Genomic DNA, 13,279 nt, shown 5'->3' on the forward strand with positions numbered 1-13,279 from the left:
ATCCTATTACATTATATTATAATACTAATCCTGACACAGTAGTACTAATACTTTAAATCAGTAATTGCTAAACAATTGCATTTTTCCTTAATATTTTCTCATTTGTCTCATCAAAAATTATTTAAGTTCCTTTATTGATAGTTTACGTACAAACAAACGAAAAAAAACAACCGGAAAATCAACATTGCTTTGCTCCTCAGTGTCCTACGTGTCTCTGAAACTGAAAAAGGAAAAGAAAAAATAAACCAATCAATAAAAAGGAAAAAAGAAATACCTGGTGCCATTCATCACCAATCGGTAGCGTCGACTCGCAAAACTTAGGGGGCTGTGTGGGGGGGGTTCTAATTCTAGAGAGTAATTTTTTTTCAATTTTGTTAACAAAAAACAAACAAAAGTCATTTTCAATGAAAATACCCCAAAACTGGTGTTTTTCCAAACCTATGGTGATGGACCAAATGTACCCCCTTCCCTCCCCCACTTTTCGCCATCGTCATCATTAATCAACAGAAGTCAGGCGATACTGGACTCTATAGACCAATCCAAAAAAGAAACACAAATTAAAGAAAGAAAAGTGACATCACACTCTTATAACCAACATTAAAAAAATACGTTATATATATATATATATATATATATATATATATATATATATATATATATATATATATATATATATATATATATATATATATATATATATATATATATATATATATATATATATACATACATAACCCTTGTATAGCCATCTACATGCTACATTACTTCAAAATAAAGATGCGTTTCTCACAATGTGTTTTACGAAAAAAGGCAGTTATGGAAATGATCGAGTTTTAATTGGGTTACTCTTGCATAAGAACAATTGCTCACAAAAACTCCTTTACAAAGCAAAGTGTCTAAATAGTGCGATTTTCGGAGTTGCAACTCTAATTAAGAGTACTTGCGTGTGGTCATCGAGCTGTTTTCTAATAAGCAATTCAAGCTTGAGTGACTACAGTGATATGAATTTCAAGTCTTGGCAAAAATAAATCAGGCAACTGAATTTTTTTCTTCCCCTTTTTGCTGTCATTAACAACGTCTGCAGTAATTACAGAACGTTAATTGGTATGGCTCCCATGGACAAGTTGATTAACATGCATCATATCATTTTTCTTCTTTTCTTAAAGCCCACTTCCATTTTGTGATCCTCCTATTATATATATTTAAGTTTAACAATTACATCCAACGCGTATATAAAACGCGTTGGATTCTGGGTAAGATTGGAAACTGGCGTATGTGAAAACTTGGATAAGTTTGGAAACTGGCCCTATCGTTGAAAAGAAATGTCACTACGCCATCTGGGGTTTGTTGATTTTATTTGACCCAAATCAAAGCATGCATGCATTTTCAGGTAGGGTCGAGGGTAAAGAAAGCAGAATACTTTCTCAATTAGAAACGTCTTTTACCCTGAACTCCAAAAAAGCTATTGGCCGAGATTCTTTGAACAAAATTTTCTTCCATGCAACAATAAAAAAAAAAAAAAAATGACTCGTTTGTCTTGAAATGACCTTCCTCCCTAAGGAAAATGTTTCAAGTTGCATTAATAACCACCATATAAATTTCAAAGATGATTCTAGTGTATAATAAATTATTTAATGTATAATGAACATTTGTGTTTTTGAGTAGTTGTTATCTTAATATTTTATTTGAGAAATTTTTGAGTTGTTCTTATGTGTATGATCCCCTATGCTGAAGGCAATAGAAAATTTTGTAAGGGTAGATAAAAGGGCTTTCTTTTTCGTTTGTATTTAGATAAAGTATCGTGAATGTCGATAAGAAAACGGCCAAATATTAAACTAAAATCCAGGTTATTTAAACTAGCCTAATGTCTAATGTTTTCATTTACCTGAAGGAGGTGATGTATCTTACACAGGATTGTACTTTTGCGCAACTTCATGAAATGAAAGATTTATATTATGCTGTGAAATTTAAATTTAATGAATATTTAAACATATCATTAAAGTTTAAAGATATGTTTGAATGAATACCTTTCATTTAAATTACAAATGAAATATATACATAATAATAAATAAACGATTATTTATTAAGTAAATTTCTATTAGATTGTGTAAAAAATGTGGGTACTTGTGCATTATACCCACTCTTTTATATACTGCTAGTTTGGTTACTGCTAATGAAATAAAATAGGATGAATATATAATGGCTTAGAAACAAATTTGGGCTATATATTTGCACATTAGGGGGGGGGCAGATACCCGATTATAGCCTAATGGTTTATTAACAAAATTACAATAATTACATGTTACAATTATGCGCCCAGAACGCTATTATGTCTTCGAGAATCGCTGTAAAATTATCTCTACCTTCACACTTCACTTTCGTACGCCACATGTGCTCGGCTAAGCAAGTTGATAAATGTTGGCGGTGAGTAGGCCTATCTCGGTGCCCTTTATTGCCGTTTATCATTCATTTCAGATCACCCGTTTCACACAGCTCGACTCCAACAACTGTTTTATGATCGGGTATCTCTCCCGCATATGTGTCCCGGTAACTGCCACGTCTCATTTGACATATATAAAAGAGTGGGTATAATGCACAAGTAGGCTATAATACATAAGTTTTCTTAAAAATGCAAACATAAACTCCGCAGTATTAATGTTTGGGAGTTCAGTTTGCCTCTCCAATGTTTGGGAGTTAAGTTTGCCTCTCCAATGTTTGGGAGTTCAGTGTTTTGTCAGTTCAGTGTCTGGGAAATATCAATTTTTCATTTCGTCAAACTAGGAGGTTGGCCTAGACACGTCAATATCTTCTTGCATCAGGGATAGTCATCTCCAGTTGATCAGAAAACAACACAAAATTAAATAAAAATAAGATATTTAGCGCATGTGAAAACTACATGCTTGCTCTGCTTTGCAATATAGTTGCCATTATTTTGACATTTCGCTGATTAGGCATTGGCCTTTAATTTTATGAATTTTTAATTGTTTTTAGCATTTTTACGTACTTGACATTGACCCTTTTATAATTTTTTCGTTGTTGTTTGTTTTTTAGCTCTTTTTTGTTTATTGACGCAAAAGTGGGAATTCGGCCCAATTATGGTTTTGATAGCCGTTTTTTCAGTAATAAATTTTATCTTAACTTACCGTATATATTCAAATACTAGGCACTAGCTTAGGAATCTTATGAACATAAAAATCTGCCGCCTCTGACATGAGCCAGCCTTTAACCTTATTTTTCAGCTTCTCACCCTAATCAGTGCTGAGATCTAGGCTGTTTCTTCATATCGAGGAAGAGATGATAAATTCATCAAATTTGATTAGTTCAAAGGGATATGCTCATTTCAATCATCTACTTAGAAAACTATCTAGACATTTCAATATTTACTTACATCAGGGATACTCCCCTCCGACTTATTATAAAAAAAAAAACACCAAATGTAGTTTTAATGTCCCTCCTTACTTTCAGTTAAAAAAACTTACTTTCAGTTTTTTTTTATTGAATCCCTAAAAGCTTGAAATCAACTGATTTGTCTCCAAAGGAATTACGTTTTGAAACTCATCCTACATACGCTGAAGTATTTCAACCTTCACGAATTTCTAATTTCAGTCAGCAGACGATTTATGAAAGATATTGAGGGAGATGGAAGGGGGAAACGAGTTTTCGCAAAGTCTTGACCTAAAATCTAAATCGTTTTTTCATACCGATAAATAGCAGCGTGCTAATTTTCAGCCCAGAAATAATTTACAAATATACAATTATTTCTCATTTAATGAGATAGATCTGAAAACTGTATATTTGCTCTACTTTGTAGCATAATTACCATATAAATTCAAGCACTTATCCCACCTCTGTAATAGCTTAGGAATTACCAACGTTGAAATCTGCTGCCTATGCATTGATCCAGTCTTTGACCTTATCTTTCAGCTCCTCATCACCAGCAAAGGGCAAGCCGTTTCCTCATAATCGGAAAAGGAGGATATCATATCTATTTACGATTATCATATCTCCTTATCAGATCTATTTATCGTGTTGTCTCTACACTAGCTTAGGAATTTCATCAGCGTAAAATCTGCTACCTGAGCCAGCCTGTGACTTCATCTTTCAGCTCTTCATCGTGACCAACACGCAAGCTATATCAGCGTAAAATCTGCTGTATGTGCCTTGAGCCAGCCTGTGGCCTCATTTTTCAGCTCCTAATCATGACCAAGGCGCAAGCCATTTCTTCATATGCAGGAAGAGATGATAATGGCTTGGTGCCAAAATATAGAAAAGTCTAACTTTAACGTCCTCGGTTACCCTGAGGAGTGTCAGGTCAAGTGTTGTCATGTGAAGAAACTATGGGAGAAGTCAGCGTACCATTTTGTTTGTTTTATACGGCCCTTATTAGTTTGTCTGAATGTTTCGCAGTTCACGTTCTTGGTAATCATAATCTTCCCACGTTCTAGGAAGGGGTTGCCAATGAGTTTCTTACCATAAAAACCTTGCCGGGATTTTCTGAGTTAGTTTGGCGAGTTTGATTGGGCCAACATATTTGACTGTTCTTTTAATGGTTCATGGATGGTTCACTGTTCTTTTGTTGAGTGATGGTTCAAGTACTTAGTCCTAGTTTTATCCCCAGTCCGAACCTTTTTAGCAATGGTTTACTTTGGGGATAAGAAGAAGCTGAAAAATGAAGTGACAGGCGGCAGATTTTTATGCTGAGTGCGTTTCTACTTAAAATCATTCCCCGGGGGAGTCTCTGGCAACCCAACTGTTGATTCCTTTAAAAGGAAGTTCAACTGACACATTTCTCAGGCGTATCTGTAGGGGGAGGATCATTTCTCCTAAGAAAGGTCAGAAGTATCTATTTGCGGAAGTTTAGGGGGGGGGAGCAAAATCTATTTTTTAAAGTCTAGGGGGCAATTTTTTTCGGTTTTAGAAATGAAGATTCAAAAAGGGTATTTTCAAAAAAATATAACGAGGAAGTCATTTTACTAAATCCAGATTCCCCCAATATAAAAATAGCACTTCTGATAATATCATTCATAAGTACTTTTTTTTGGTATTTTCATTGAATAAGTCCGAAAACAATCAAATTGTCCCATAGACCTTAAAAAGCACATTTTGTCCTCTAACCTGTATTTTCGTGAATATAAACCCCTCACATTTCTAGTGGGAAAACCTGGGTAAGTAGTTAACCAGTGGCATGTCAGGCTCCGAGCTTTAGCAATTTGGCGTCATGAGAATTGTCATTAATAAAAGCTTTGAAAACTAATGAGGAAATCTTGTAATTTTGAGGAGGGAAGGCCCTTTTCTCCTACATAATTGCCTGGGAAGGTGTACTCAGATGAGTGTGGATAAGCTGAGTATAGCATTCAAGCCCTTATTATGTCTAATTAGTGCTTGAATGTGTATTGTAACTGTATCGAAAAGTAGGGTAGGTCAAATATGTAGTTATTGTTGTATGTAATGGATTCTTTATTTAATTTTGTGTTTTTTATAACCAGTCAAAGGTTTATTTTCCAACGAATTTCATAACGCAAAAACTTAAGAAAAGCGTTGAGAGAAGGAAGTGACATGTCGTGGGCTGTTATTATGTTTAAGAGGTAATTACTTGGCAAAAAAAAAAAAAAAAAAAAAAAAAAAAAAAACTGTAGTCCTAATCCAGCAATTGAGACAAATGTGCACTTGAACGAGGCTCTCACCTTACACATCCACTCAACTACCTAGGACCAAACAGTATACCCAAACCATCAACCAAATAGAAAAGTCCAAATCCATGCAAAGTTGTCATCAATAAATGTAAGTCGATGTAAAATTACCAGCAAAAGCACCTTAAATCTAGCAAAATATTTCCAAGTAAAACCTTCCATTTAGGGCTCATCAGAAGAATAATGTTAAATCGAGCTCTTTGACGTCAAAGGATGATTCAACTTCGTCCAAAAAGTATCAACAACAAATAAAGAAATCAAACACAAATAAAGACCAAGCAAATATCGACTACGGTACTGTTCTATTAGCTGCAACCCACGCGAGAAGTGAAGTTCGGTTAATGCTAATGAAATAAAACAAAATATGATGAAAATATAATAGTTTAAAAACAAATGTCGGCTATATATTTGCACATTAGGAGGGTGGGGGGGGGGGTAAATCATTGCACATATTATAATACGCAACCTAACCTAGGTTCCTTCCCCCCCTAAACCCCAAGAAACAACAGTTTAAACATTGTACAAACCACTGTTTGCAATCTCGGCATAGGATTTCTCCGTTGAAATAACCAGTTTAATTAGTTTCTTTTATCATCTTCGCTACTGGGTTGCAGCTAATAGAACAGTACCTCGACTACTACTAATACTACTAACAACTCACTGTAGCCCCAAGCCACCTGAGGCTAACACAACTGCTCACGTTCCTAAAAAAAAGGTAAAGGTATATATATATATATATATATATATATATATATATATATATATATATATATATATATATATATATATATATACGGCATTGGACTTTACAGTCCAGGAATTGCAATGGGGGGTTGGGGGCCAACCATCCTTAACCAGCTCACGTTCCTCCTTCATCCAATATCAGATACAACAATAAGGAAGTCAATTAGAAGCAAAAAAAGATGTTTTTTAAAATCGGGGAAGGGGTAACTCTGTTTATTTTGGCGCGTTTTTTTTCAGTTTAGGCCTAATTACAAAAAAAAAAAAAAAAAAATCAAAATCTAGGCGGAGGGGTGAAAGATCATTTTGCCATTTGTTATAAAATGCTATAAATACTTGGGCATAGAATACACTTACGCATCGGTGGTGGTCGGCGAATATATAGCCTAAATATTTTTCTTATGTATATTTTTGCACAATAATTCTTTTTAGCAAGAATGATTTTGAATCTGTTCATTTCATTTGTGCATTGTTTTTTTCGGGGATGAACTCTGTGGGTATTATTATAATATATTAGTCTGGTGGTTTATCTGTAAGGTTTATGGCGTGGAGTGTGAAATTTGGCGTCCGATTTTGTACGCCCGACCGTCATTATTCAGAATGTTGAATATTAATAAAGTTTTTGATTATCTTCAAAAAAGAAAAGAAAAAATACTGGCCTTTTAATAGCTTCCAATATAGTCCTCTGATGATAATCAATCGTTATTTTACACCTCATTTTAGCTTAAATTTAATTAGCGCTATCTAAGAAGTCATTTTCTTACAGTGACCAAATCCCTCATTTCAGCTAACACTTCATTATTTGAATTTAATTTAGTTGAAAAAAATTCCCGAATTTAATTTAATTCCTTGGTTATACACCTCATTTCAGCTAAAGCTTTATTTAGATTTATCTAAGGTACATTTTCCTTACAGTGATCAAATTCCTCAGTTAGTGCGACCTGAAGGAGATTCCACCCCTGTATCATCACCGCGTTTATCCTTTTTGAGGGCGAGAGGTCGTTTTGCTGGAAATGAAGAGGTTCAACCATCAGCGCCACCGCTGTCACAATTTTCAACTGCCACTAGGGTTCCCTGTTCACCGCCCTTACAAAGGAAACTTCCCCCAAAACGGTAAGGGAAATTTAATGGTTGTTTCCTATTGAATTTAATTTTTAGTTGTGAGTTACAGAAATGACCTTAAATGTAAATATTTGTTCTGACTATAATCAAGTTTAGGCATGGGCTTCTTGCTCGACTAAAGTCAATATTCCAGTCCTTTTAGCACAGTATGTAAAAAAAGGGTTTTCAAAACATGTGCATAGCCTGTGTTTCAGGCATATACGATAGGGGAGGGGACTGGTGGGCCTGCACCCTCGCTGATATCTTCTGGCCTATATATTTCTCGTTATATAAGTCTCTTTCGTCTTGCTGTTTCAAAAAAATACTTCCCTCCTCCCAAAATGAGTTCTTGCGGTACGTCCCTGCCGTGTCTAAAGCAGTAATTTTTTGTGTGTTTTTCGGTTTTGCTTTTTAATTAAAGAGCGCCAGTATCGCCACAATACTTAACAAAGCATACTTCCTTCTAATGACTCGTAATCTTTTGTGGAGAGGGTAGTTACACCCTCTAAAGTGTTTTAGTTTATTAAAGCATGTCTTACCCTTTGTTATAATGGTCGATGAGTTTCCTGTGAGGATAACTTTTTATCATTATATGATAATTACTGGAAATAGAACAGATTTAGACCGTCATTTTTTCGTGGCATGTCGAGCGCCTGCTTACTTTCTGCCAATCGCTCCATATCTGGTTGCCACTTGTTCCGTCACGTATGGCACACTTCTACTGCGCCGTGATTTTTAAAGGCCGGTTTTGAAAGAAACAGCTTTCTAAAGATCGCTTGATTTTATATCTTCCCCCCTATATCCCATTGTCACTTTGTGCAATGTATATATATATATATATATATATATAATATATATATATATATATATATATATATATATATATATATATATATATATATATATATATATATATATATATATATATATATAGTGTATCTTTTTCTAGGAGAGCCTTCATTGGTAGTGTTAAGGGTCCACCATTTTTTTTTACCTTATTCCAAGAATGCCACCTGCCAGCTCCAGACAGGTCTTGAGTGGCAACACTCGTCCCTCAAAAGAGAGAGAGAGAGAGAGAGTCACCCACCACTTTGCAGCCATCAGTCGGAAGTGGCAGTTGACCATAAGGACCGGTAAAAGCAAGAGAACTCCTTTCTCCTACCTCGGATTGCTCCTCAGTGGATTTTTTCTTGCACTTCAATTGGTGCTTCATATGTCCTGGGGGATTGCCTTCCCCCCCTCTTCCGGGCGTAATTTTGGCAGGCTTTACCACCTTCAAAGCATTCTACTTCGGCAATGTATTTCTCAAATACCTGTTTCGTGGTCAAACACAGGGGAAGATGGCCGATGTTTGGATGGTGACTGAAATTAGCAGTAATAGGTCTTTAATCGTTCCTAGGGGCACCCTGGGAAAGTTGTTACCTCTAACCTCATTTTTTTGGCAACTGAACTGTTATGTAAAACTCAATTTCTTCCAGCTCGTCTGTCATGATAAAACAGTTTCTGTATTTGCTCCCTGAAAAAAATTAATTGAATGCGCTCCTATATAGTGTTATATCCTCTGATTGAAATAACGCTGTGTATAATTGTTTTCTTCCATATATGTATTACAACACATAGAGCTTTTTAATATAAAGAAATACGGGATTTGAAAAATTGTTGTGCTGAATTTATGAGACTTTCGCAGGTGGATCTTTTGCCCAAAGTAGGGATCAAGAATCTACTTTCGAGTTCCCATCTCTATTCTTTCTCCCCTCCATAACAGTGACTAATAAACAGATATAATAATATATTTATTTATTACAAATAAATATTAGTTTATTAGTCACTCCATAACAGTGACTAATAAATAAATATAATAATATTTAAAATAAATAAATAAAATAAATAAACATTTTACTCGGGAAAGCGTCGTGCCTAATAAAAAAATTTTTGGTGAATAAATTCACTGCCGAATAGATGTTAGAGGAAAGGGAGGTATTTCCAATTTCTTACCTCCATTCCTTCCCTCTCCAGTGCTTCTCGCTGAAAATTAGTATGGTTTGTGCTGCAAGTAGTACATAATTACCCCCTGTTGTGCTTATAATTCAGAAAAGGTTAAGAAAATGATTGTAAAAATGCCTTTTCAGATTCTCCCTTCGACTATCAGCACCCTTGGGAGTTTTACATGCATTGTCGAAGCTCTACACAATTTTTTCCCTAAATTTTACCTGCTATTTTGTCTTTGTGCCTCTCCCCTGGCTAGAATTTTTACGGATCTTCTGAAGCTAAAATATCTTACAATTTATCAGCAGCATCCCTTTTGTAAGTACATCCTTTAGGGGGGCTGGAGGAACATTCTCTTTTGGGACAGAAATAAAGAGAGAACCCGTATATTATGTTCGTTTGTGAGGTTGGAAAACCTCAGTTTATCGAAGAGGATGGGGAGGTTATAGAAATAGGATCCTCGACACAGGGGTTAAAAACTACTGGAATATACAGTACAGCTTCTGGCGACTTCATTAAAAAAGCAGAAAATTTTAAAGTAAATTGTATATTCGTTACGATTTATCTCGAATAACATATAATTGGCGCTGAAAATTTTTCTGTAACTGAGGATTAATCAGCATTTTTATTTTCAAGATTTATTTTAAGTCGAAATCCTGTCCGCAGAAAGAAGACTTTATTCCGGCTGCCCAATCCCAAAATAGTGTATCGGCATTTTTGAAAATTCTACAGGAGAGCATCAACAATTTTGCACGAAAGTCAGACTTACCGCGCTTGGAAAAAAGTGGACTTACCGCACTTGAAACCAAGTGTAAATGAATAATACTTGCCAATCAGCGTTTCATGCTGATTCGCGTGGAGCTAATTGTTTTGCAAAAGTTTAACCAGATTCTCGAAAAGACAGTTGTTTTTGTTTTGTATATACATTGTTTCTAGAATGCGCCTTAGGAATTTTAGTGCAAAAAACACTATTATACCATAAGAAATCATCATATAATAGGAAACTTCGAACACCCCATTTTGTTCAGGTACTAGTTATACTTAAAAAAAATCAAAAGTTTGGGACATCAACTACTTTAACAAGGTCTGAAACCGAGTCACACTCAGGCATTTCTAGCAACACTGCTTAAGAAAAACTGCTTTCTAATCTACTTAAAAAAAAACTATGTCGAACGTAAACATTTATAATGGTGATGGTACAGGTAATGAATATGGTAAAAATTTAGGCTTGTGATTAGTCCTTCGGATACAGTGTTTTGTATTTGGGAAGTCCAAACAGTCAATACACTACAAAATTGAACTGCCATCCTGCGAAATTGAACTGCACATGCCAATGAGCCTTTGGGGGAATAATAACATGTAATATTGTATGTGTATTTAATGAAGAATAAATCATATTTTATCTTATCTTATCTTTGGGCCAAAGGAAGACACCAAATGGTAGATGGCGTCTGTGATTTATCTATTGAATACTAGGCTAGCACCAATTTCCTCTCTTATAATTTTATCATGCTCATTGGACTGTATAATGAGAAATACCTGCTTGGTAGGATGGCTTCAGGTACTCGTTGGATAACATCATATGATTATTTTCAGAGCTAAGAGTTGCAAGCATTAGCCAATTAAATAGATAGATATATCTTCTGGAAACAATTTTTCCATTAAAATTAGTTTCCCAGGACTGTGTTTTCCTTGGGGGCAAGTTTTTTGGGGTTCTGTTTCACCGAAAGCGAGTTTTCTTAGCTACAATATCTAAGTATAAGCTTATCATTTTGCAAAGGCTCTTCTTTGTCGATTCAAGTAGTTTCTTCAATTGAACTTTACTGTCTGGAATGTTCTTATCCGTTCTCGTCTAAGTGAGTGTCAGGAGTTGCCAATTTCAAAAATCGTGCATACCATGTGACGACTTGTGCCAGGTTCAGTGGGGTAAGAAACGCTCCTTGATGCTCACCAGATAGCAGATAGCCTAGTGGGGACCCTTTAATTGGGTGTCTACAAAGAAAGAAAATTGACACTTATGGACAAGGCTAAAACCAGGGGGGTTTGACCCCTCCCCACCCCCGAAATGTTCGTCCGATTGGTAAAAACGTAACAAAAATGAATATAAAACAATTTTTGATGCATTTTAAAAGCTTTTTGTACCCCCCCCCCAAAAAAAAAAAAATCCTGGATACAGCCCTGCTTATGGAAAGCAAATCATTTTGAAACTTGGGGGAAATGGCAAAACTGAAAAGTAGGATTTTTGTCCAGTAATAATGAAAAGAAGTGAACTATCGCGAATATGTTGCCTGCGTTTCCGAAGCATAAGCAACCAAGACAAAACTTTCAAATATCCTAAATGCTCATTCAAAATGAGAACTTTATAAATACAGGGATTTAGCCAGCACTAATTTAAGCCAATCAGATTTTTCATATGATATTCTGATTCCTCCATTTTTTTTTTTTGGTCACTTAAAAAGGGCACTAGAACTTTTAATTTCCGTTCGAATGAGCCCTCCCGCGATATTCTAGGACCCCTGGGTCAATACGTTGACCTGTGAGGGAAAGAAAAAAAAATATTAATAAACACGCATCCGTGATCTTTCTTCTGACAAAAAAAGCAACAAAATTCCACTTTTGCATATAGGAGCTTGAAACTTCTACATTAGGGTTCTCTATTTAATATAATTAATAAATTTAGTTTATTTATTCTAATTTTTTCTATAGTTTCCAGTTTATCTATATTTTATTTTCTTCTCCTTCATATGTGAGTAAGTGATCATTTTAAATTTTCTTTTGTTTTTTATCTCTGAGTATGTAATTCATATGTCGTCCCTCTTTGTTCAGGCCAATGAGCCTTTGAGGGATTAATAACATGTAATATTATATGTGTATTTAATGAAGAATAAATCTTATCTTATCTTGTTACGCTGAATTTGATGGTGCGATTTTCATTAAGGTTCTATGACTTGTAAGGGGTATTTTCCCATTTTTTCGAAAATAAGGCATATTTTCTCAGGCGCGTAACTTTTGATGAGTAAGACTAAACTTGATGAAATTTATATATCTAAAATCAACATAAACATCAAACTCTTTTGATGCATCCGTTGGTATCAAAATTCCGTTTTCTAGAGTTTCGGTTACTATTGAGTCGCTCCTTACTTACAGTGCGTTACCACGAACTGTTTGATTGGCATAGATAACAAAAAAATAGGATAAGATCCTTCTGAGCCATTGCTGGCGCATATGGCGTCGAGTCGACGCTTCAGTTTCTGGATGTTTTTATAGGGACAAGTAGCAAGCTTGTCACCCAACCTTGCTGATCGAACCCTGCTGCTCCGTATTGGCAAGCAGAGCATCAATCCACTGTGCTACATCAGGTTGATTCGCATGGAACTTTTTTAGTAAGTGGATTGGACCTAGGGTAGTTGAATGAGGACAAAAAATAATTGAAGAACATTTTGGTTGTAGAAACATTTAAAAAAATATTTTGAAAAAAGTGAAGACCCATGTTAAAACCTAGGAGGAGCAGGAATAAAATGCTTTAATGATCCAAATCTAAAACAAACAGAAAATACTATGAATGAATAAATGAGACTCAAAATAAACTTGTATTAAAACGAGTAATCACACCAAACGTAAAGAGAACTGATAGTGCTATGGACGAGTAGGTGAATCCTAAAACAAACAGCAATTAAAATCAATAATCAAATCCAACTTAAAGCGTCATTTGCGCTTTACTGAAAACAACATATATTTAAACAGTTTCTTTCTTATAACAT

At 35.0% G+C, this 13,279-nt stretch overlaps 1 protein-coding gene across 1 annotated transcript in view; it reads left to right on the plus strand.

Moving 5' to 3' along the window:
* Window positions 1–13,279, plus strand: part of LOC148947356 (uncharacterized) — a 273,633-nt gene that overhangs the window by 43,223 nt on the left and 217,131 nt on the right. The window contains exon 2 of the mRNA XM_089095775.1: window positions 7,347–7,544. Coding sequence (XP_088951901.1) covers window positions 7,347–7,544 — 198 coding nt within the window. The remainder of the gene's footprint in view (window positions 1–7,346; window positions 7,545–13,279) is intronic.

Source organism: Artemia sp. Qi Xiang Cuo, chromosome 10 (genome assembly GCF_049724085.1).
Source record: "Artemia sp. Qi Xiang Cuo chromosome 10, ASM4972408v1, whole genome shotgun sequence".
In the NCBI taxonomy this organism is placed as follows: Eukaryota; Metazoa; Arthropoda; class Branchiopoda; order Anostraca; family Artemiidae; genus Artemia; species Artemia sp. Qi Xiang Cuo.